We start from the raw sequence: 25160 nt of genomic DNA, 5'->3' as shown, positions 1-25160 counted from the left end.
AATGCTAAATTTGTGAGCACACAACAGCGGTGGAGGCTCACCGAATGACACAACCAGCAAATTGTTAATGCTAAATTTGGGAACGTAGCCACCCCATCTCGGCTACTAGATTATATTAGCTTTAGTATAATTTTTAGTTGTACTTTCAGTATGAGCTTAAATTTCGTTGTAATTTAGCAAGCTCAATGAAAATCGACCAATTTTTAATGGATTTACAAATATTCAAAAAATCAAATAGAACTTTGGAGGCGTCGCTGGACACCCGTAATTGTGCTGGACAAGTGCCCTACACCTTGGATGAATGCCGGTGAAGACGCTCTTATAATCCAGAAGAAGCTTGACCGGTAATCGAGCTTCTCCTCTTAACACCCGGTCCTAACTCGTACACACACGACACCACGCCCTTCTTGCTGGTGCCTATAAATAAAGGCACATCGAGCTGCTTCTCAACACCCAATCAACCACTATCCCTTCCTTCTACCAGCTAGCACTTTCACTACCCAGTCCACCAGTCCCGATGGGAGGTTATCGGTGCCCCATAAGCCGCTGCGATGCTCACCTCTTCCAGAAGAAAGCTGATTTGTCCGAGCACCTCAAGGACGACCATGAGTGGACGCTAAAGGAGAGAAAAAGCTACTTGGAGGACGCTGAGAGGGAGGAGTCTGACGGCAGCAGCAATGACTACACCCGCACCTACAATGACACGAGCTCCTCCTCCTCCGATGATGACCAGAAGGGTGGCTCCAAGAAGCGAGGCGGCGGGGGCGACGGCTCCTATGTATGGATCGAGCACAAGGACGACGGCAGCGCGCACGTATCCGGTTACGGCCCGGCCGGACGCAACGTCGTCTACAACGACGACGGGAAGAAGGCCGGTAAGGGCAAGTAAACCACAAGCGCCGGCTGAAGAACAAAACCCTGCTGCTTAGTGTTTTACTTTCAGTTTCGTCATAATAACTGTCGGGCGTTGTGAGTCTGTTCGCCGTCCGATGTAGCTAGGTTAGTTTCTGATTTCAGTTGCCTAGTTTGTCGCTAGGACTTGGTATATCGTGGGATGGCACGATGTTGGCCAGGTCGTAGCGCTAGTAGTGGCTCACACACGAACGCCGTGGGATGGCACGGCCGGTAAGTTCGGGTGGTTATGGTCCTGGTTTGTTACCTGTTTCAGTGGATCTCTGAATCCACACAAATAATGAGAAATACAGAAAAGCTGTACCAGTTGTACCCAACACAAACACCTGCGTCTCTCTCTCTCGTTGTATCCAGTTCGTGATTCGGCAACAACAAGTGGCACGAGGGCTTGTGGTGTTCGATCCACCTCTCCACTTCCGCGCGGTGTTTGATCCGCGGCGGAGCCATGTCGAAGTCACCGAACAAGGACGCGGATGCTGAGAAAGTTTTGAAGGACGGGGACGCTGAGAAAGTTTTGAAGGACGGACCCGCTTCAGACCTGCAGAAGCCACGGGCGCGGCTGTCTCTCGACGGCGCCGGTGAGACGCGGATCGTGGAGCGCGTGATACAAGGAGGAGGAGGAGGAGGATCGATGCATCCTCCGATGCTGACCAGGACCAACTACCAGGAGTGGTCCCTGGTGATGAAGGTGCAAATGGAGGCCGAGGGCCTCTGGGACGTCCTCGTCAACGACCTCTTCGGCAGCAAGCGCGACGATCGCCGTGCTCTGGCCTTCATCCTTAAGGGGGTGCCGCCAGAGCTGACTCGCGTTCTCGCCGTCAAGGCCACCGCGAAGGAGGCCTGGGAGACTGTCAAGGTCATGCGCATGGGCACCGACCGCGTGCACAGTGGAGCTGAGCTCATCGTCCTCCAGCTCGAGCCGACTCGGTCCTGACCTGCATCAGACGCAACGTCGCCGGTTATTGCTCGCGTATGTTTTGCAACAACGCCGGTGATTGCTCGCGTCTTCCAGGGATGCGCTGGGAATCCTGAAACTGCTCACGAACGAGGAAAAAAAAGTCCAACATTATCTTTTGGCTGTTTTGCATTAAGGACCCTTCAAGACAGGAATTGGCAAAACAGCTACAATCTGTTCTAGTCAGATTTGCATACTACATCTCAACATTTCGGATTTTGCATTCCACTATCAGATAACAAAGTTGCTCACCCTTTTTGTCGAAGGTGTCTCAACGTACACCAAATTTGTTCCACCTTGTATAAAAGTTGCTTTTAATTATTTTTGTGAAATTGTTTTACTTGCAATGAAGTTGGTTAATTGCACATCAAAGATTCCTTGGGCGACAGAGCGTCCGCGTGTCCGCGCGGTGGCATCCTATAAGAGGAGAGCACCATTTTTTTTTGCCACCGCATGCCCGCATTTTTGTATCGATTTTCCCATCAATATTACCTACAGACCAATTTACGTTACTACATGACTTGGTATGGTAGCCGATCATGCCAAACAGACTACATTGTTTTGTTACCACAATTTGTTTTGTTAAATCCTAATCATAAATTTTAGATCTAACCAATGTTGAGGAAACCGTTTATCTATCGGTGTTAACTCGGTCGGTAGGCGATTAGCAATTATAGAAAAATTTGCCAATTAACCGGGCAATAAATAAGTTAATCGATCGATAAATGAGTTTATCGGTGACCGCCCAATAGCGATTAATCGTTGAATTGGACGATTTTTCGAAATAATATAGATGATGTGGTTTAATGTGGTGGCTTTATTAGACATTCATATATCTATCGTATATTCCTTTAAGTATATAGTAGATAGAAATAGATAGATGTATGATGAAATGGAGGTAATACTATATAGGTGTATTTGGGATATGGGGAGTTATCCATGACGTGGGTAATCGGATCAGATTATCCAACATTCAACAACGACGGTTTCATCGGATAGCAAGAGCCGAGAGCGGCACATGCATCTTCCAACCGGCATTTACCATTCGCGTTGGATCCATGATATATCTCCGTGCATGCACCCTGCCACTCGGTCGAGCGTGAACGCCGAGGGCGCACCACCCGCCTCCATGGAGACCCGCTCAGCCGCTCTCGATCGGCTCCATCGGACGGAGATTCGGAGCTGCTCTGCTCAGTATTCTCTCTCGCGATCATAGATACATAGGCGACGGCCGGGCACAGCTGCTGCAACCACGTACGTAGGCTCGCAGCCACCAGGCCACCACATACGCAGCTCAGCCACCGACCACTCCCAGCGCGCGCGACGCCCGTCCGTCCATGGCGCCCCCACCGCTCCACCGCCCACCCTACTTAGGCCCCACTTGGCCCATCGCGCGCCACCGTTCCGCACCACCATTGACGCCCCCGCCAGCGCTCCACCCCTGCTCCGACCTCCTCACCGAGGCGCTCGGGGCCGAGAGCTTAGACCCATACGACGTCGCCATGGACGGTGTCGCCGCGGTCGAAGCCCGGGACCCGCCTTGCAAGAGAGAGCAGCGTGAGCCTGATGATGACGCCGACCAAGGTTTCGTGATGCCGAGGCGGACGAGGAGCGGGAGGGTAAAGTTCCCTCCACCGATCTCGGTGATCGGCAAGAGCGGGCGCCCGTGGCTGACTCTCCGGGCGCACCGGGAGGACGGCCGGCTCGTGCTGCGGGAGATGCGGCTGCCGTCGCAGGAGCTGCTCCAGCCGTGCAGGGAGGACGGGAGGTTTAAGCTGTTCAGGCACCCGGAGGCCGGCGCCGGCGGCCGATGCGTCGTTGCCAGCGCTAGATCACCCACCGCGGCGCAGGACTAGGGAAAGGGGAGCAGTTTGAGATGATGGAGCGGCTGATCGAACAGACAGACTTATCTGTAATTTAGTTCCTGCGTGACAGAACTCGAATTATTCCTCACCTTCCTGCAACAATGTTCATGATCATCTTGCATTCTCGTCTGATCTATCCATGCATGGCTGCAAAAATCATCTCCCACATGTTCCAATGTCTCTCCATCGATCTGTTCCGTAGCATGTGAACTGGAATACACTGCATTGAATATATCAAAATCACTTGGAAAACAACAATTAATCATCACAGAAGATTTTTATATCATACGGAGTACTCCGTATTTAACTTCAGTTTTCACGTGGAAATGTAAGTTATTTATTATCTTATTTTTTGGTGTTAAGAAATCAAACCTCACATACACAATAAAATTACTCAAGATCAACCAATTAATTGATATATAGCATTGTTCACAGAGAGTGTATCCATACCGTCTATACTGCATCAAGATTCGTGCAACTTCTTTTTGTTCCCCTCTCAAACAATTTCTCATTTTCGTATCTCTCACACCACACATTGTTTGAACTCGAAAATTTGCAGACCACTTAAGCATAACAATAGGAACGTGGGAAAAATATTTTGTATTTTTTTCAATCATTGTGTATATATATATTTAAAGAATTTATTTTGAAGTTTAAATAATTTGCAATTTAAAATTGCACAAAAAAATTCCAAACTATTTTTCCCCCATTCTTTTATTTTTATTTTTGAGTGACTTGCGATCAAAAAATTATATAATTTAAGAGATATGAAAAAGCAAAAGTAAAAAAAAAAAGGTGGTGGGCAGAGCGCACGTGCGCTCTTGCAGTTTTCCCTTGTCCACCTGCAGAGGAAGTAACGTAATTTGAGCTTATCAAGGTAACAAAGCGTGCAAGTTTATCCAAATTGTGTTTTTCTTCTAGCTAACTTCATTATCTAAAATTTTGACTTCAACTTGTTTACACTATAATTTTTTTAAAACAAACACAATACAAACGCAGATATGTATATATACACGCAGATACACTCGCTCTATAAGTGCACACACGTAATGAGAACCTCTAAACACGGGCGAAGCTTCTCTAAGGTCAAGGTACCTAGGTACGACACCTGCCCTACCTTGAATTTTGGCCAAATAATTTATATAGGTATGCATCTCTGACTATTTCTATTTGGTAGCAGTTTTTGCATTTTCTGTCTGGTCCAAAGAAACAAAGGGAAATCACGATACATGGGCAATACAATTTAATTTTTTTGCATCAGTTTAATTTTATGCCTTAGAGTTTGCCTGGTCCTAATTATTATCTTTTCCCTCACCACTGGCCTCTAAAGACTGCATATATCAGATACCTTTGATGTGCACAGGTTAGATACCACAAACCTGTAAACGTGGCTACGTATAACATTGGGAAAAAATTGGCATTGTGTTTGCATCATAATACTTTCATGAAATTATCTGAAATTTTTAGAGGTAACTTTGTGAATTAAGGAGAAATGTGGTGCTTATTAACGGGGGCAGCAATTTAGGTGAGCCCAACGGCTTGTGGAGACAATCACTGTATGACTTTAGCGGAAATTCAATTCGACTCACAGGTGCATAGGTGCATATGCTTCCTCTACCAAAAAATACATTTCAAAGTGTCGAAATTTTTTGATTTTTGTTACATGTACATCTTCATAATATATGTGCATTTGTCAAGTTTTGCGAAAAAACGATATTTTTCGTCGTCTATGTAAAAAATAGAAAAAATATATCTTGTGAAAAGCCTTATTTTTAGCGCCAATTTTTATCTTTTTACACACGTCACACGACAAGTCGATTTTTCATGAAACAACCTTGTGGGTGCGTAGCACGTGAAGATGTATATGCAAATTTTTTATTCCAAACTTTTTAACATTTCAAAATATGTTTAACATGGGTTTCAAAATAAAAGGAGCATATGCTCCCATGAGCTAAAACACCACTCCCCAACTTTAGTACTTAATTTTCTAGTCCCATAATATAAGATGTTAGTACAAGCAAGATAGAAATATATTGGTTGTAATATCATCTTGTATTATTGGACGAAGGTACTAAAAATTAAACCATGTCCTTATAAGTAATCAGTAAAATCAACAAAACGTAGCGAAAATGAATAAATTTTGTAGAAGTTAGTGACGTGTGCAATCTCACAAGTTGCTCATATCAATACATTTCATTTCATTCCTAATGATAATTAATTTAGTCATGTATTTTTTGTGACCCCTGTTTGGCCATATTTTGGGAGGGGCGTAGTATATTTGATTTCGAGAGAGTGGAATAGTTATTCGCTAGTTATTCTACACATACTTTGTTTCTTTATATTTGATTTTTACGGCACGTAAATTTGTCTTACCATGAAAGTTTAGAAGAATCTTTAAAAAAATGCATGATATAAAAATGTTTTATTTACACGAGGTACCAAAAATACGATTTAAAATATGTATGTATTATATTTTTTACGCTATTCCGACTCATATATTGTGTTTCCTATGTTGATTTTTTGTTGTAGATCAATATGAATATATCTATTCATATATGATACACAAAAATTTAATATATAACAACATATAAATAACATTGGAAAAAAAATTGGCATTATGTTTGCATCATAATACTTTCACGAATTATCTGAAATTTTTAGAGGCAACTTTGTGAATTAAGGAGAAGTGCGGTGCTTATTAACGGGGTCAACAAGTAGATGAGCCCAACGGCTTGTGGAGACAGTGTACGACTTTAGTACTCTTATTTTTCTAGTCCCATAATATAAGATGTTAGTACAAGCAAGATAGAAATATATTGGTTGTAATAACATCTTATATTATTGGGCGAAGGTACTAAAATTTAAACCTTGTCCTTATAAGTAATCAGTAAAATCAACCAAAACGAAGCGAAAATGAATAAATTTTGTACAAGTTAGTGACGCGGGAGATCTCAGAAGCTGCTCAGATCAATACATTTAATTTCATTCCTAGTGAGAATTAATTTAGTCATGTATTTTTTGTGACCCCCGCCCGTTTGACCATATTTTGGGAGGGGTGTGTTATATTAGATTTCGAGAGAGTGGAATAGTTATTCCCTAGTTATTGTACACATACTATGTTTCTTTATATATGGTTTTTACGGCACGTAAATTTTGTCTTACCTTGAAAGTTTAGAAGAATGTAAAAATGCATGATATAAAATGTTTTATTCACATGAGGTACCAAAAATATGATTTAAAATATGTATGTATTAGTACATTTTTACGCTATTCCTACTCATATACTGTGTTTCCTATGCTGATTTTTCGTTGTAGATCAATATGAATATAACTATTCATATTATGAAACATAAATTTTTAATGTTACACCATACAAAATCTTTGGTGTAGGATTTCTATGTTCATGGATTGAAATTTATAGTATAACTTCAATTCTTGAGAAAGCCACGGTCCAATTTAATTATTGACTTCTAGTACATCAGAATCGTTATTATTTCATTCTTAGAAAACATGATTATCGGGATTCAGGTCCAGTTCACCTCTTCTTCCCGCACATTTCGCATCGCCTCCCACGCTTTTTCGTTTCCGGCGCCCGCCCCGCCGCGAGACATCGGCATGGACCATGGCCGCCATGGCGACGGCGAACCCTGCACCACCTCCAACCTTCTCCTCGCAATCCCGTACATTCACCGCAAGCATTTCACTGCGCACCTGCAGAGCCATATCCCGCTCCCGATCCCTAGCTCTAACCGCGACACCGGCGCCGGCGCGCTCCATCCACCTCCGCGCACGGGCCACCAAGAACGGCTCGGCACCGCCGCCGCACCCGCTCTCTGAGGTCCTCCCCTACGTCGCCGCGGAGTGGCGGACCATCGCCAAGGGGTGGGCGTGCGCGGCGGCCGCCGTGTACTGCCTCTCGCGCACGGTGCCCGCCGCGGGGCGCCTCCCGCGCGCGCTCGCCGCCGGCGTGGGCGTGTCGCCGGAGGTCTCGAGGGGCGTGGTCGCGCTCGCGGCGCTCGCCTCCGCGCGCGCGGCCGCGTCGTACGTGCAGCAGGCCTTGCTCTGGGAGGCGGCGCTGCGGGCGGTGGCCCGCCTGCGGGAGCGCGCCTTCGAGCGCCTGCTCGCGCGCGACCTCGCCTTCTTCGATGGCAGGGCGGGGATGGCCGCGGGAGACATCGCGCACCGGATCACCGATGAGGCCGATGATGTCGCCGACGCGGTGTACTCTGTTCTCAATGTGAGGTTCCTCCAGCCTGCTAGATAGAGATGCGTTGGATGAATTGTACGAAAGCTGTTTGGGAAAATGCTCCCCTCAGCCTTACTTGTGTCCTCTGGCCATTGTGCCACGCTAATTTTTGTTAGTAATTCTGTTGCAGACAATTGTGCCGACAAGCTTGCAGTTGATAGCAATGGGCACTCAAATGGTGGCAATAAACCCTCACCTCTCATTAGTTGCAGCAATGGTAACCAATCTCATAGTTCGACTGTTCTTTCATGGTCACTTCTATGTGCACTTTTTAATTTTCTCTCTGCATTACTTGAATAGGTAATTCCATGCATGTGCGTAGTCATCGCAAAGCTTGGTGAAAGACTCCGTCAAATGGCCAGGGAGGCCCATCTTAGCCTCGCCATGCTTGCAGCCTATCTCAACGATGTCTGGTTTATTAATTAGCACTCGTTAGAGTTCATCTATAGCCATGCAGGGATTGTTGTTTACTCGAATTGAATGCCCCTTGTAGGTCCTTCCATCGATGCTCACTGTGAAGGTAAACAACGGAGAGCGCAAAGAGATATTAAGATTCCATGAGTTAGCTCTCGTTGATCTGAAGAATAATTTGGGTAAGAAGAAGATGAAAGCTCTCATACCTCAAGCTGTTCGAACTACATATGTTGCAGGCCTCGTAGTGCTCTGTGCTGGTTCAGTAGCAATTTCTGGAACCACATTTGATCCTGAGGGGTTTCTGTCCTTCCTAACAGCACTAGCTCTTTTTGTTGAGCCTATTCAGGTATCACCATCACCATTGTATATCTACTTTAATAATTCTTGCCATATGTGCCATCTCGTCACTTAATTTTTCTGTATGAATGTTACTTATGTTCAAATAAGTGTATGGAGCATCTAGAACTTGTGATAATGATAATTATTTACTCTATTAGATTTGATAATGTTCAGAGAGTTTGGTGTTTGATTAACCAAACATTTTTTCTTCCCAAGATAAATTTACTTGCACATTTGTCTTCCTTTCGTTGGGAATATGCGCACAGTATACCCCCAAGGCTTTTCTCACCTGAAGAGGAATTATCAAAGAGTGCTGCTTGTGTAGGAAATTAGGAATATCAACAAAAAAAAACGTTTTTCCATTTTTGTGCTTTAGAAGAAAATTTAGGTATTAAGTTTTAGAACTTACCCTTGTTCATACTTTGTTTTATTAACATAAATTTTTTGAGAAACTTTGAATGTGCTTTTCTTCAAGTGCTAAATCTAGTTATCATGCACCGCTTTCTCCTCGTAAATACTTTTGATTAGATCTTACTATAATCTATTCCCTGCATAGGATTTTGGGAAGGCATACAATGAATATAAACAAGGAGAGCCAGCATTAGAACGCATATTTGATCTAACAAGGTTCATCCCTGAGGTAATCACCATTTCTTGTTTTCTAAGGACCGACTTCTATTTTTTTAAATATAAGATGATCATGGACAAGATCACAAGACAAGTCATTAGTACGTTGTTTTCAAAGGTTTCTAATGTATTTGTAGTTTTCGAAAAATGCAATGAAGTATTATTTTCTGGATTGGATTGGCTTTCGGTACACAAGTGAAAATCCGCTTGAAGGCATAAAGATGTCTATTCAGATTTGTCAGAAATGAATTCAACAGTATAAACATTTCAGAAAATATAAGTTTTTGCTAGAATTTTCTTAGTTTTTAATAGCTGTAATCAAGGGAAAATAAAAGAAAGTATGACAATACTTTTTTATTGTGTTCATCATAAGTTGTAACTCATAAGCCCATGCTTCTTTGGTGTGCTGTAGGTGAGGGATAAACCAAGTGCAGTTCATCTAAATTCTGTTAAGGGAGATATTCAGTTCCATGACGTTACGTTCAGATATGTTGCTGGTATGTCTCCAGTAGTAGATCGCGTGAATCTTCATATCAGAGCAGGAGAAACTATTGCTATTGTCGGACCATCCGGTGGAGGCAAAACTACTCTTGCCAAATTACTCCTCCGTCTATATCATCCACAAAGTGGTACTGAGCTGAATGCCAGTAGAACAGCAGCGTAGATTCTGTAAAATTTTGTCCATATTTTAGCCCTTCAGCTGAAGTAGTTTGGTATCCCGAATTCCCATTTTGTTGTGTTCAAACTCCATGGTTATCTTCTAATATTGCTATTTGTAAATTTCCCTTTTAGGATATATAATTCTGGACAACCATGATATTCAAGACATTGAGCTAAAATGCTTGAGAACACATATTGCTTTTGTTTCACAGGATCCGGTTAGTACCTGTGGTGATTTTCTTTGTGCCAGTACAGTTTCAAAGCATTTCATTTGGGATGTTTAAAACTACTTGTTTGTCCTTCCTTTGCAACTCTTGATTTAACTTAGTTTAGGTGGCATCTCAACAGCCAACACACACATAATTCAAATATGTTATTTTGCATGTTGGACTAATTAAGTAATGCACTATCATTGTATTCTCACATGTTCAGTTCATCTTTTATCATTTCATAGATGTTATTTTCCGGTACAATTGCTGAAAATATTGCTTATGGAGACCCTATGGGAAATATTGATATGAGAAAAGTTGAGAATGCTGCTAAGATTGCTAATGCTGATGAGTTCATTAAGATGATGCCCAAGGGATACGGCTCATATGTAGGACAGAGAGGTTCTAGTTTAAGTGGCGGGCAGAAACAAAGGTAAAATACCCACTATCACAATATCTAGTACGCTCTCTTCGTATTACTTGATGTTACTATAGAAATATCTAGACACATTTTAGTTGTACATACATCCGTTTTAGCATCAAGTAATATGGATCGGAGGGAGTATATTTATCTTTTTTACTAACCTGATCTTAATGTTTCATGAAACTCATTGCCGTGCATATTTTCAACCTACAGGTTATCTATTGCAAGAGCAATCTACCAGAACTCTTCCATACTGATATTGGATGAAGCAACGTCTGCTTTGGACAGCAGATCTCAGCTGCTACTGAAACAAGCACTGATGAACTTGATGACAAATCATACTGTAAGTGGCATAGCAGTATCGTTCTTCAGAGATTTCTCTATGCTGTCAGTTCTCATGATTTTACTGTGTACAACATTTCCCACTTTCAGGTTTTAATCATTGCTCATAGGTTGGAAATGATCCTGATGGCTGATAGAATTGTTTTACTAGAGGGCAGTGAAGTGCGAGAGATGACAAGATCAGCTTTCTTGTCTAGAGATGGCCACTTCTCGCAACCAGATGCCCTGAGTCCAGAATTGGGCGAGATTTGATTCTATGAGGGAAAGGTGGTATGTCTTGTCTATGATACCGCCCAAGCCTAAAGGCATTAAATCGTAGACTACTACCCCTCAGGCAGAAAACTCTGTAACCCCTTAACCTTGTACATAGTTGTGGCGCACCTCATTTGTGCTCCCTGGTTTAATTTGAGATTTCAAATCGCCAATCTTCAAAATCAGCAAATTCATGATAAAAATGCATAGGCTAGAATATATCGACGCCTCAAATGAGAAGTAATACAGAAAATAGGCAATTTTAAGAGCAGCATCAACAATAAGCCGGGTAGCTACAAAATAAACACGAAGCTGGACTTGATGTGTAGGGTTCGTTCCCGCAAAAAAAAGGTGTGCAGTGTTCAGGTCCTGTTTCTTTTTCTCTTGGCAGAAGCAAACATACACTCGTAGTGGTGTGTGGAGTAGTAGAAGAAAAGGAATACCCAGTTAATAAAGAAAAGGGACAGGTGAAAAACACCACCCGGCCACGGCAGCACAGGCACACAAACTCCACACACCACTACGAGCCTCACGATACGGGTCCATAATTCATGCTGTGTGCTTTCACTTTTCCATTAAGTTCAGCGTTTTGCTAACATTGTGCGTGTACCCATACGGCCTATTATTTGTTACTTAGATCTAAGATAAACAGCTGTGCTGCTCTCTGCTTATGCCTCCAAGTATAAACTTTAAGAACCTGGTTCTGTTTCTTCATGATAAAGCTGGGCAATCTTCACTTTTCAAATAAAACGTTCAAAAAGACTTTTATATCAAAAGGCACGCCTTTCAAACACTAAAACAAATACTAATAATAATGTAGGAGGAACACATCAGTACATGACAACAGTAGAAGCTAAAATTTTCTCTGAAGCATGTTTGTGTTGGTGTAAAAAGTACAAGCATGTTCAAGACAAACTTCTGAAGTATGAAACCCAGCGATACTATCAGCCTGTGCTGTTGGCTTCATATCATGCAGTGGTCGGTATGCAGATGACAATTGGTTCCCCCAACTGTCTTGACAAATAGACTCCACAGCTACAGCAAGGATGACAAAGATTTTGCGATACAAACACACAAAAAAAGCAAAGCAATACAACGGCTCTCGTGCATGCAAAGGCTCAGGATGACCAGAATCATCAATCCTCGTATATTGAACAGCTGAAACAACAGTCTCTATATGCCAAATTCAGCTACTCTGCTTCTAACCTCCTCAAGGAATGATCTGAAACCTGTGGTGCCAGCCAGCATTGTGCCATCTAGAGCCCGGTCCTCAAGAAGGTATTTCTCGAATGTTGTAGTATCATCATGCGCACCATGAATAAAAACAAGCCTGGGGGTTAAATTCCTTTCTTGCTTCAGTTTGTCGACAGTTGATCTCAACAGACCTACAAAGATCATTTCAGTGTTAGTATATGTATTGGCTGAAATAAGCATCAGTTACAATTAATATCACTCCATCCATTCTTTTGTATAGGACGTCTTCAATATATGTGCACAAATTACAAAAAGTCAAAAGGAATGGAGCTAGTACGATTTAAGGAGGAAATGCTGTTAGTCTCAGGATAAATAAGTGGGGCATGAAAAAAAAAGTTCCTGCTGGACTCACAGTCACGCGGAGGAGGGAAGGGAATTGAGGTGCTGGCTGTAGGCAAATAATACACCAAAAGGTCAGTGTAGGCATCAAGAAGGAATATTGGTCTCTCGCTGGTGATTACACTGCGACTTAGCGACTGATGAACTTCTGCTTCTGTATCAGGAGAGGAGTATGAAGTCAACGTGGGACATATAGCTTGTCGAACAGAAGCCGGCTCCAGTGCACTGTGAAGAAAAATAATAATGCAAACCTTATTAATGTTGGCCATTATAATAAAGCAGTACTTGAGAGTAGCTCAAAGAAACTACAGCAGTGAGAGAGTAATCTGGAATCTGGAAAATAAATGGAGACAGGAAACATGTGAAATATAATTGTTTCTTTTGAGAATTCTGGCAATTGCATGGTATCAAATATATGCTTTACCTGAAGAGGCATTGCAAATATGTCTGATAATCTGGATGAATATGTTGATCTTGAACTTGAAGCAAGGGGCTTACTAGAAAAGCAAATACAAGCCGTGCCAGAGGCTGCAATTGTGAGCAGTTTGTGAAGTCAACATCAATATCAGAAACCCCAGTATCAGCTGGTCTAACACTCTTGTATGCCTTGTTGTACTGGGCAATGAAAATCGCCAACCAATCATGGAGCCATAGTCTTGCTTCTACCACATCATTTAGAGAAGCCAAAATAACCTGGAAAATGAACTCTTTTCAGTCTCAAATAATCACCTGCTTGATCTTCTGCGATAGCACTGTTCTCTTCTAGAGTCTAGAAATGTTGTTAGGTTTGATAATCATGAGAACTTCTGTCCTATTTTTTCAGTCGCCAAGCAAACATTTATAACAGAAATGGCATGTGTAGATTCAGAATGCCAAAGGTTACTGCAAGATACAGTATTGTCCCCAATAGCATTGTACTTGGTAAACAAGCTGATTCAGAGGATTAGAGTTTAAGCTAGGATGGGTTTTATTATGCTGCATTAATGGATAATGCATTAATAACTGCGATAAAAGTTAGCGTAGCTACTTGCATACTAACAGTCTCACGAGCATTTTGGAATCCAAGAATTCAACACTTGGCTGGACTGGGTCGATTTTGTTAGACAAACAGCAACTTGTATTACCAGGGGGCCAAAGGCCACAATATATAGTACAAAAGACTTGAGGCACAAGAATAGTAAACCTAGACAAATGCGGACTCATAGAGATCTAGATGAATACTAATACTCCTTAACAAATTTCACCAAACAAGAAACTACTGCAGGAAACAAGATAAACCAGTCCTGCCAACACAGGACCTGATAACTCTTAGCCCAGAATGTTTGAATGGATATCAATCTTATAGTAATAAATATAAGAATGTAAGATGAATGTTCAAATAAAATTATTAGATGAATGTTTGAATAAAAAATATAAAAACACTGAGTATGTACCCCAGTCCAAATTATTTTTTTAGAATGGCATTTAATTCATGCAGTAAGCTGTTATAGTCCTATAGAAGCTGTAGCAACATTCCATTGCGCTAGCATGTTTGCCACTTAATAAAATTTACAGTCGGGGCCTCCCCTACAGTTTTCAGCTCAAAAAAGCATGTTTGCAACAGCTACAATAGCCAATTAGTCTAGAGTCTACACAATGCGTGCAGTTGCTACTTAAAGAAGTGGTAAAACTATATCACCTAAGTATGGCCTACATGCTAGGCTAAGGAATATATATTTTATGGTTTCAATTTAGGTGTGTAGCTGCCAACCATAAATTCCCGCCTACCTAAATCTGGATATTTGAAGCGACCCTTATGATTCCTAGAAACCCCAGCATGATGCATGGTTTGCTATCATGTGAGAACGAGCTAGGAACAGTTTTCTAAACTATATCACCTTATTTTTTATGTGACGGCCAACATACCAATTAACAAAGCTTTGTTGATAACTGGCATGCTTTTAAATAGATAGTAGTTATGCAAATTAACATCTACCTCTCTTAGACAAGGATGGGAATCCATGTTCAGCTAATGGCATTTGTGCTTACCACAAGCAGCTTATTAGCAGTCACATTGTACTGGATAGTCCGCACCATCTTACCACAAACTTCTGTAACAAAACTGCATACGAAAGAAAGGTTGTACCTGGTGTACAAGTATGGTCAATACCACATCTGGGTCAACAAAATCATATAGGTCCCAGATATTAGCAGTTGTGTTGTACTGGATAGTCCGCACCCTTAGCCGCCTTTGCAATGAGAACTTAGACCTGGACAAGGTATATTTAAGATATAAAACATAAATAAAAATGTGTATAAAACTGTTGCTAGCATGGAGAATCTGCAAATTGGCAATCAAATACGCATTAGAAAGCAAGTAATGTACTTGCAAGCTAATACTCCTGCAGGTGCAAACATGATCAGAGGATGTTCCATTAAAAATAGTGTATATCACAGGATCAAGGAAAAAGAATTGACATCTCACACACAAGGACAATTGTCAATATGCTTTAGTACTACTGAAGAATGAAATATCAACAAACTACGTATTTACAAATCTCTGTCAAGGGATAAGCAAATTTACCTGCTACCAGAATTTGAGACATCAGATGTATCACCATGGTGCACAATGGTCGTGTACTTGAACGCGATTTGGAGAATAGGAGGCCTTGACTTCCTGCAGGTGCAAACATGATGTTGTTGGAGATAATCTTAAAGAACAGTTTGGCTTAAGAATTAAATGATTCTGAATGCCAGTAGTTACAGTTTTTTTTGACAGGGAAATTGTAACATCTATAAAAGACATCAAGAAAGTATCACTTTCAATCAATGGTTGGAATGGATATTATGGTTTGGTATTATTTTATGTATTTGTATAGCATAGTTGTTAAGAACCCTGGTACTACCTCCATCCCAAGGCTTACAGCTTATTTTTTTTAGAAAATCAAACTATGTCAAGTTTGACCAAGTTTTTAATCATTAACATGAAAATACAAAATCAATAGATAATGAAATATATTTTCATATGGTATCTACAAAATATCATATTTGTTGATAGATTCTTCTAAAAGTTTGGTCAAACTTTACTTGGTTTGACTTTGTAAAAAAAAATATAAGCCTTAAGCCTTGGGATGGTGGTAGTAGATAACATCCTTGTACGTTGTATATTTTTTTATTCTAGTGTAGTCTTTTAACAGCAAATCTACTTGGGAGTTCGGTTAAAATATCTACAACGATGGTAGATTCCTCACAGAAATAGATGATCATATTCTCTTATGTGGTACTGAAGTACTAATGCTGGATGATTTTCTAGATTTTCTTTTCTTTCGACAATCAACGGTACAATTTCTACGGTTCCCCTGTTAGTAACATAGTGACCTCCAGTCAATTTTAACTACTCTGTATTCGAAACAAAAGCACCCAAAAAGAAGTCAATTCTCACAACGAACAAGCTGGTGTTAGTATCTGACAAGTGTACTAAGTACTAACGGAGAAATACTTTGTATACTAATACTCCATCAGTGCACCAAGTCCAGTCGCAGTCGCACTACCAGAAAGGCAGAAATAGCTGCACCTTCCTAGAACAGTTCTTCAGATTAGAGAGGAGTCTTACTTCAAGTAGTGTTCCTACTTATGGGGTAATTACTGCATGGCACATGGCAGGGACAGAGGAATCACTACTGTCCAGTTTGTGTTCTAATAGATTACAAGAGTCAGATTGTGCTCCCATTTGACTAAACATGCAAGGCAAAGCCTCTATATAAATGGGTTAGCAACGTGATGAACAAATCAAGCAAGGAACCAGACCCATCCTTCTGTTAGCCCAACGTGTCATAACCCTATCCCTGTGCCTGGGCCTTCCAGGCCTAGCTGCTCACTTCTACATGGCACCCAAGTGATAAGTTACTGACCAGGCCTAATCCTTCCACATTGCCTCTGTTCCAATAACTCAAGTGCTAACAACAGGCAAGGAAGAAATACATATTCCTTGTTTCAGCTAACGATGTGGTTTATGCTACCTTTCCCATAGTTCAGTGACAAACTAAATTCAAGTATCATATGGTGAAAACAAATTGGCTTATATAGTTCTCCATTCAGACTAGGCATGATCCTAAACATCAGAAAACATATTCTAACCTAAAGCTAAAGTCAACTTGTGAATAACAAGATATAGGATCCATATATAGGAGAATGGAAACAAAGTACCATTAGCGGATTTAGGACAGACTGCCAGAGTACTTAATACCTAAAACTAGCCGCTACGAAAGACCTGCGGACTCACATTGTTTTGACCACAAAAAATGGTACCCTACCAGTAGGAAAAAGCAAATCTCTGATACAAGGATTTGGAGACAAATTCGCTACTACTAATTTCTATCAAAGACCAATGCTGCAACTGGAACAGTAGAAATTTCCATTTCGTCAAACTGAGGAAATGTAAAGTTTCCATTTGTCAGAGAAAATGATAGTGCCCATTGCTCCTAGTTAGCTCAAATTTGCAACAGATAACACATGTAAAGCACAGTCAGAATGGCCTTTACCTCGAAAACTGAGAACCCTTTTCAAACTCAAATTCATAAGTGTAGCTAGCAAACGAATCGCAGCAATTTATGTGCTGAACATGCATGTATTGAGGATCCGGAAAGAAATGGCCATACTGTTGGACATAAATTAAACAATATCATCAGAAGGAGCATATAAGTTCAGTCGGTCAATTTGCAGTCTCTCAGAGTACTTACAGAATCAGCAATCTTGAACTCCGAAGATGTTCTCAGTCGCAGTACACAACCAAAGGCATATGGACGGCTAAGCATTTTGTATCTGTCAATGTGAAAATGTGGATAAATTTACATTTTGCATCATATCTATATAGTAAGCAGATAGCTCAAAGGATAGCATGTGGAGCATATTCTCACATTCTGCACATATATTTAGTTATAGGTATATGATTCTATTACCTTGTACCAGGTATCCAACTAACTTTAAAACCAAGCCTACTACAATTTATAGTTGGAAATTTGGGGGTAGGTCCGTTCACATGAAAGAAAACAAAAAAAAATACAGTGCATGACCAACACTCATAATTTGGTGCCATTAAGCAAGTCAAAAAGATCTAAGGTTCTAACGGTGAGAAGCAGTAGGACCAGTTCTCCACGATAGAACCATGGGCGTCAAGGCATCCACCCTCCGCCTTGGAAAATCGACCGCTTTAGGTGCCTAGGCATCCAAAGCGCCCGCCTAGGCGTCGCTTAGGCGTCAGAGCACCCCCTAACCGCTCTAAGATGCCTTAGCGCCTTTAAAACCATGGATAGAACAACAACAAAACAACCAAGCCTTTCAGTCCCAAACAAGTTGGGGTAGGCAAAACCATGGATAGAACAACGGGAACAAAACTATTACGACATCATCACCCCCAAAGAAAGCTCCAAAGTTAGCCTTAGCTAAGAGATTCCATGGCATGAGGACTAAATAAACAGCTATCACAGATTTAAATCAAAATTGTAACAAAAAGTCACCAGAGATTTAACTGTCCATAGATATGATTCCAGTTGTATATGGCCTATGGGGGTGTGCCAAGCACCCCAATTTCTTGAGTCAAACTCATTTGCAGAACATGGGCATTAGTGATCAGAGGAAGCAATAAAGTATATACATATCAAACAGTGTCTTGAGAATTGAAGCATCTTAAGATATATTTTACTTAAAGTGATACAGTTGGACTACTAAATAAACAAATACAAAGTACAGATGGCGACTGAACTTACATATCTTGTGGGACTGTGGATTCATCTGTATTTGAGTACAGAAACAATGAGCCACCACTTTCAACACTCAGAACCTTCAGGGAATTAAGATCTGTGTACTCATTTGTAATGGCGAAAAGGTCCACACACACACCTGCTTGAACAGCACTAGCAGCCTGTGATATGCCAATCAGGATACCTCCTAAAATATTATCAGAATGCATGAACCAATATTTATGTAGACCTACCAGATTCTTGTAGAAAATTGTCTGTTCGGGAAGTTGCGTATGATCTGAATCCACCACTTTACCAGTATTGTGGTCTCCATGGCTTCCTGGTGCGTCTAGTTGGCCAGGCCCATAATTTGGTGGTCCCGATAAGAACACAAATATCCTAGCTGTTAACGAAATTACCAGGAGAGTGCATTTAGTTGGAGGCAAGGCCATATACTGCAGTTTTACATACTAATAAAGCCTTCAGACAGAATATGCGCCTATCTTCTAGTAAGAAGATAACATAATGGTACTGTAGTCAATACAATAACATATATTTCGCCACGAGAGAAAAAAATTGCATACCAAGTTCAAATGTAGTTTCATATTCCACACTTAGGTAGTTGACAAGAGCATCCAATGCTACCCCAAAACCACGTGTATGATGCGACGCATGATCTTGAACTTGCGATGCAGTTGCTGCCATTTCCCACGAAGATACTGGCTTAAGTGTTTCTAGTGCTTGAGCAATGCTATCTTTGCAGGTGTCAACCTGTTAACATGTAATTAGCATAAGTACATACAAGCGAGATGAACACTCTAGGAACACAGCTAGAGTACATGAAAGCACAAAAAAAAATAGAATTTAAAATAAGAGGACAAGTGTAATTTATAGTGTAATATACATACAGGAGCCAAAAACGAATGAAACGGCATGACATCTTTAAGGTCCACGAGTATGGTGCCATCAGAATCAGGAGGTATAAAAACATTCTTCACAATTGGTATCGGACCTTGAACATCGTATAGTCCTATCTTGCTGCTATATGTTAGTATTCCAAATAATGATCCTGGAGAAAGAGCTGCAAGGCATCACTAGATCAGTGTACACATACATGTATGAGAATCTTTTGTGTTTTATGAAAGAATCTTTAAATAGATTAGCTCCTAAAGTTGTGACTGGACCTCACCTTCAAGAGCTGCCAGAAGAGCACTTTTGACTAGCTCCAAAAACTCCTCTGAAGCTAAAACACAACATGAAAAAATAAATTATGAGAAGACCCAGACAAGTGAACTTCAAAGAAAATGAAACAAAAGATCTCAAGAATTTTGCAGGGGAACTGGGAAAGGACTCTTCAGTTATTCTTTTGAAAATCCAAAACACTCTTCTAGCAGGACAACAGGTTCAGAAGTCGTAATCTTAACTATGTGAATTCAGGCAAAACTGGAATGATTTTGGATGGCATCAGTCCACGTGTCATGTTAGAGGAAAACAGAAGATGGCAACAGAAAGGAAAACTAGATTGGTAGAGTTGCTCACAGTAATGATACAATGCTGTTTTCCCCATCACAGTTCAAAGAAAGCAAAGCAACCACGCATCCGACGCATAGGCAGAGCCCAGCTAAGGACATGAACACTAAACTTGAAACTCTGTACACCCAACCCACAAATCATGCCTCCAAAGGTACCACAGACAGTAACCCCGGAATCGACGCATGTGGGAACTGGGAAGTAAGGTGGTTGTTTTCTCCATGCATATGCAGGGTACAACCTTACTCATGCGGAAATATTTAGCGACCTTAAACCTTAACAGGCAAAACCATTTCCCTCGTCAGTTTATCACTCTTTTGTCTGAAGACAAAGGCGTGGGTCCATGATGATCACAAAAAATTTGGAGACACGGTACAAATAAGCTGGAACAGAATGTTAATGCTTTAAGCCGAGGAAATTCTGAGATGATCGTATCTTACAGGATAAGTCGACCGCTGCCACGTACACGGGCGTCGTCACAGCCGCCGCATCGCCCTCCTCGTCTGCAAAAAACCACACCTCCGTCATCTCACTGCAGCACATTGCATTGCATCCAGATCGGGACTTCGGGAGGCATACCCGGGAGGAGGAGGTCGACGAAGGCGGAGCGCAACTCGGGCGGGTCGTGGCTGCCGTCGCGGGCGTAGCGCGCGGCGGCGTCGGCGGAGAGGTCGTTGTCCTCGGAGCAGATGGGGCAGGTCCAGGACCAGCGGTGCAGGGAGCAATGGGTGCTGAAGTAGCCGAAGCAGGAGGAGCAGCGCGGGATGAGGTGGCCCTCCTCGCCGGTGACTGGAGGCGACCCGCGCTCGTCGACGGGGGAGAAGGGCGTGACGGCGACGCCCCACGGGAGGCCGGAGGAGTCGAGGAGCGCCGCGTCGGAGGGGAAGTAGGCGAGGCTCGGGCGCGCCGCCATTGCTGGCGCGGAAGCTTTTGGGATGTGGATCTGGTGGAGTGGTGACGTGAGAGAGATCTGACGAGGGAGAAGCAAGCGTGGTTTCGGGTGCTGTGTAGTGTGTGGGTTTGCGTTGGACTGTTGTACTGGCGCCGTGGACGAATATAGAAAATTTGATTACAAGAATATAGAAAATAATACAAATATTTACGATACCAAATGCATATAATATGAAAATATATTTCATGACAACTCTAATAATATTAAATTGACATTGTATATATGGTTGAACTTTATGAAGTTTAACTTTGGCCAATATATGCAACATATTTTAAGCAGGAGGGAGTAGTTTGCTCCGCCTATGGTTAACCGCCCTAGGGTAAGAAAATCAAATACGGAGTATTTATGTAAGTAGGGGTGGGCGTTCGGTCATGACCGATAATCCAGTCTTTGTATTTCGGTCTATTTTAAATTCGATCATCCAAAAATGAAGACCAAAATATAATCGTCATTTTTACTACCTGAAATATCCGTGTACACGATAATTCAGGTTCGGGTTCGGTCATGATCCAAAAGTATGGTCGAGTAGTCAACAAAAAAATCGACAATATTTAGTTAAAAAATGGCAGCATTTCAGCTTAGTTTTGTACTTTTCTGCAATGCATGTATTTTTATTAATTGGCAAAAACAAATATGCACCAATATCAAACAAAAATAAATCCATGCTATAGTGTTTGATTGACATACAACAATACCACAATTCACGCACATCACACAACTCTGGAGTTTGAGGTGGTCACACGTATAGTTCGGTCAGTTTGGTCTATTATGTTATTAGGAACTAATGACTGAGTTGATCAATCTAAATTTGGTCTGAATTTTTTTCTAATCAATTTGTTGATCGGTCTCGGTATATTCGGGTTCGGTCTTGGTCCTTTTGGTTTCGATTATCGGTTTTTATGCCCACACCTATATGTAAGCATGAAAAGGGCTAGAACAAAACAATACAACCAACCTCTTCAAGATGAAACTTTTGGCGTAGTGGCGTCCAGCATTTGAATTGTCAGACCTTGCCCCATTGGCTCGTTGGCGACAAATCATATTTGCATTAGCCATACGTCATCGGATATGACAAAATTAGACACATCCACGGACGGAGCCATGAATACGACAAGCGAGGCCAAATGTACATTACATAACTTGGAGGGGGCATAGAAAGAAGTCCAAATGACCCCCCTATCTATCAGGTTTGGGTCACTAACCCCCCCCCCCCCAAGTATGAACTAGGTCATTTAACCCCCTCAAGTTTCTAAAACCAGTCAAATAACCCCCCTAAAGATTGATGGGCTGTTTTGGTAGTGGTTTAGGCCACGCTACATGTATTCTCCTTCCTCCATCCTCTTCCTCGCCGTCGCGGTCGATGTCAGCATGCTGGCTACGACGTTGCACGGCTGGAACTAGGATGACCTCTACCTGCTCGACGCCAAGCGCGTGCTCACCGTGCCCGAAGGCGTGCTCGCGGACTGGAACCCCGGTGATGTCACGCCCTGCCACCGGACGGGCGTCTCCTGCAACGACGGCGCTGTGACGGTGGTTTCCCTCGCGGCCGCCAACCTCGTCGGCCCGTTTCCCTCTGCGCTATGTCGTATCCTGCGCCTCGCGTCCCTCAACCTCAACATGAAATATATCGGCTGATACGTCTCAAACGTATCTATAATTTCTTATGTTCCATGCTAGTTTTATGATGATACTCACATGTTTTATATACACTTTACATCATTTTGATGCATTTTTCGGCACTGGCCTATTAACAAGATGCCGAAGCGTCAGTTCCTATTTTCTGCTGTTTTTGGTTTCAGAAATCCTACACAGGAAATATTCTCGGAATTGGACGAAACAAAAGCCTGCGGTCTTATTTTGCACGGAGCCTTCCATAAGTCCGAAGAGGAGACGAAGAGGGGCGACGAGGCGGCCACACCCTAGGGGGGCGCGGCCCCACCCCTGGGCGCGCCGCCCTATGGGGTGGGCCCCTCGAGCGTCCCCCAACTCTGCCCATTCGCCTATATATTCTCTCCGTCGCGAAAACCCTATGACCGAGAGCCACGATACGGAAAAAGTTCCAGAGACGCCGCCGCCGTCAATCCCATCTCGGGGGATTCAGGAGATCGCCTCCGGCACCCTGCCGGAGAGGGAAATCATCACCGAAGGGCTCTACATCACCATGCCCGCCTCCGGACTGATGCGTGAGTAGTTCATCCTTGGACTATGGGTCCATAGCAGTAGCTAGATGGTTGTCTTCTCCTCATTGTGCTATCATGTTAGATCTTGTGAGCTGCATATCATGATCAAGATCATTTATTTGTAATGCTACATGTTGTGTTTGTTGGGATCCGATGAATATGGAATACTATGTCAAGTTGATTATCAATCTATCATATATGTGTTGTTTATGATCTTGCATGCTCTCCGTTGCTAGTAGAGGCTCTGGCCAAGTTGATACTTGTGACTCCAAGAGGGAGTATTTATGCTCGATAGTGGGTTCATGCCTCCATTGAATGCAGGACGATGTGTGAGAAAGTTCTAAGGTTGTGGATGTGTTGTTGCCACTAGAGATAAAACATCGATGCTTTGTCTAAGGATATTTGTGTTGATTACATTACGCACCATACTTAATGCAATTATCTGTTGTTTGCAACTTAATACTGGAAGGGGTGCGGATGCTAACCTGAAGGTGGACTTTTTAGGCATAGATGCATGCTGGATGGTGGTCTATGTTCTTTGTCGTAATGCCCTAATTAATCTCATAGTAATCATCATGATATGTATGTGCATCTCTATTTTGTCAATTGCCCAACTGTAATTTGTTCACCCAACATACTATTTATCTTATTGGAGAGACACCACTAGTAAACTGTGGACCCCGATCCATTCTTTTACATCTGAAATACAATCTACTGCAATCTCTGTTCTCTGTTGTTCTTCGCAAACAAACATCATTCTCCACACCATACGTTTAATCCTTTGTTTTCAGCAAGCCGGTAAGATTGACAACCTCATTGTTAAGTTGGGGCAAAGTATTTTGATTGTGTTGTGTAGGTTCCACGTTGGCGCCGGAATCCCTGGTGTTGCGACTACACTCCTCCACCAACAACCTTCACGTGGCCTTCATCTCCTACTAGTTCTATAACCTTGGTTTCTTTCTGAGGGAAAACTTACTGTTGTGCGCATCACACCTTCCTCTTGGGGTTCCCAACGGACGTGTGCATCACGCGCCATCAAGACTGTTTTCTGACGCCGTTGCCGGGGAGATCAAGACACGCTGCAAGGGGAGTCTCTCACATCCAATCTCTTTACTTTGTTTATTGTCTTGCTTTACTTTATTTTATTTTTCTGTCTTGTTTGCTTTCTTATATCAAAAACACAAAAAAATTAGTTACTTGTTTTTACTTATTTAATTCGGTTTGTTTAGTTTATTTTTATTACTGTTAAAATGAATACTCCTGAGAACACTAAGTTGTGTGATTTCACTAGCACCAATAATAATGATTTTATATGCACTCCTATTGCTCCACCTGCTACTACAGCAGAATTTTATGAAATTAAACCTGCTTTACTGAATCTTGTTATGAGAGAGCAATTTTCTGGTGTTAGTACTGATGACGCTGCTGCCCATCTTAATAATTTTGTTGAACTTTGTTAAATGCAAAAGTATAAGGATGTAGATGGGGATATTATAAAACTGAAATTGTTTCCTTTCTCCTTAAGAGGAAGAGCTAAAGATTGGTTGCTATCTTTGCCTAAAAATAGTATTGATTCATGGACTAAATGTAAAGATGCTTTTATTGGTAGATATTACCCTCCTGCTAAGATTATATCTTTGAGAAGTAGCATTATGAATTTTAAGCAATTGGATAATGAACATGTTGCCCAAGCATGGGAGAGAATGAAATCTTTGGTAAAGAATTGCCCTACCCATGGACTAACTACTTGGATGATCATCCAAACCTTTTATGCAGGATTGAATTTTTCTTCAAGGAACCTATTGGATTCAGCTGCTAGAGGTACTTTTATTTCCATTACTTTGGGTGCTGCAACAAAGCTTCTTGATGATATGATGATCAACTACTCTGAATGGCATACTAAAAGAACTCCTCAAGGTAAGAAGGTAAATTCTGTTGAAGAA

The 25160-nt window shown here is 41.9% G+C and overlaps 3 protein-coding genes across 3 annotated transcripts; 2 read left to right on the top strand and 1 right to left on the bottom strand.

Moving 5' to 3' along the window:
- Positions 1 to 2993: 2993 nt before the first annotated feature.
- LOC127334741 (uncharacterized) lies at positions 2994 to 3846 on the top strand. The gene has a single exon (XM_051361270.2). The coding sequence runs from the start codon at positions 3205 to 3207 to the stop codon at positions 3721 to 3723; it is 519 nt and encodes a 172-aa protein (XP_051217230.1). The 5' UTR covers positions 2994 to 3204; the 3' UTR covers positions 3724 to 3846.
- Positions 3847 to 7266: 3420 nt separating this feature from the next.
- LOC127334737 (ABC transporter B family member 29, chloroplastic) lies at positions 7267 to 11427 on the top strand. The gene is made up of 10 exons (XM_051361265.2): positions 7267 to 7969; positions 8109 to 8195; positions 8279 to 8386; positions 8472 to 8738; positions 9288 to 9371; positions 9771 to 9987; positions 10151 to 10236; positions 10473 to 10660; positions 10865 to 10994; positions 11084 to 11427. The coding sequence occupies exons 1-10, from the start codon at positions 7355 to 7357 to the stop codon at positions 11243 to 11245; spliced, it is 1944 nt and encodes a 647-aa protein (XP_051217225.1). The 5' UTR covers positions 7267 to 7354; the 3' UTR covers positions 11246 to 11427.
- Positions 11428 to 12083: 656 nt separating this feature from the next.
- On the bottom strand, positions 12084 to 21123 carry LOC127334736 (protein transport protein SEC23 D). The gene is made up of 14 exons (XM_051361264.2): positions 20665 to 21123; positions 20526 to 20588; positions 19745 to 19798; positions 19464 to 19636; positions 19140 to 19326; positions 18810 to 18958; positions 18583 to 18737; positions 17557 to 17638; positions 17359 to 17474; positions 15402 to 15494; positions 14964 to 15087; positions 13263 to 13531; positions 12852 to 13063; positions 12084 to 12630 (listed from the first exon to the last, which is right to left on the bottom strand). Exons 1-14 carry the CDS (start codon positions 20996 to 20998, stop codon positions 12419 to 12421), a joined length of 2223 nt encoding a protein of 740 aa, XP_051217224.1. The 5' UTR covers positions 20999 to 21123; the 3' UTR covers positions 12084 to 12418.
- Between the last annotated feature and the right edge of the window lie 4037 nt (positions 21124 to 25160).

The sequence above is a fragment of the Lolium perenne genome, chromosome 2, assembly GCF_019359855.2.
Source record: "Lolium perenne isolate Kyuss_39 chromosome 2, Kyuss_2.0, whole genome shotgun sequence".
Taxonomy (NCBI): domain Eukaryota; kingdom Viridiplantae; phylum Streptophyta; class Magnoliopsida; order Poales; family Poaceae; genus Lolium; species Lolium perenne.
Note: the sequence above shows the minus strand (reverse complement) of the source record. Positions and strands in the feature narration are given on the sequence as shown.

What these genes read in the sequence shown, in the direction of transcription:
- LOC127334741 (XM_051361270.2), top strand. Translation starts at nt 3,205, where the DNA reads ATGGCGCCCCCACCGCTCCACCGCCCACCCTACTTAGGCCCCACTTGG.
- LOC127334737 (XM_051361265.2), top strand. Translation starts at nt 7,355, where the DNA reads ATGGCCGCCATGGCGACGGCGAACCCTGCACCACCTCCAACCTTCTCC. An exon ending in TCTCATTAGTTGCAGCAATG is followed by an intron (nt 8,196 to 8,278) that starts GTAACCAATCTC and finishes TTACTTGAATAG; the next exon opens with GTAATTCCATGCATGTGCGT. An exon ending in TTGCAGCCTATCTCAACGAT is followed by an intron (nt 8,387 to 8,471) that starts GTCTGGTTTATT and finishes TGCCCCTTGTAG; the next exon opens with GTCCTTCCATCGATGCTCAC.
- LOC127334736 (XM_051361264.2), bottom strand. Translation starts at nt 20,998, where the DNA reads ATGGCGGCGCGCCCGAGCCTCGCCTACTTCCCCTCCGACGCGGCGCTC. An exon ending in TGAAACTACATTTGAACTTG is followed by an intron (nt 18,959 to 19,139) that starts GTATGCAATTTT and finishes TTTCGTTAACAG; the next exon opens with CTAGGATATTTGTGTTCTTA. An exon ending in GTCTCAAATTCTGGTAGCAG is followed by an intron (nt 15,088 to 15,401) that starts GTAAATTTGCTT and finishes TACCTTGTCCAG; the next exon opens with GTCTAAGTTCTCATTGCAAA.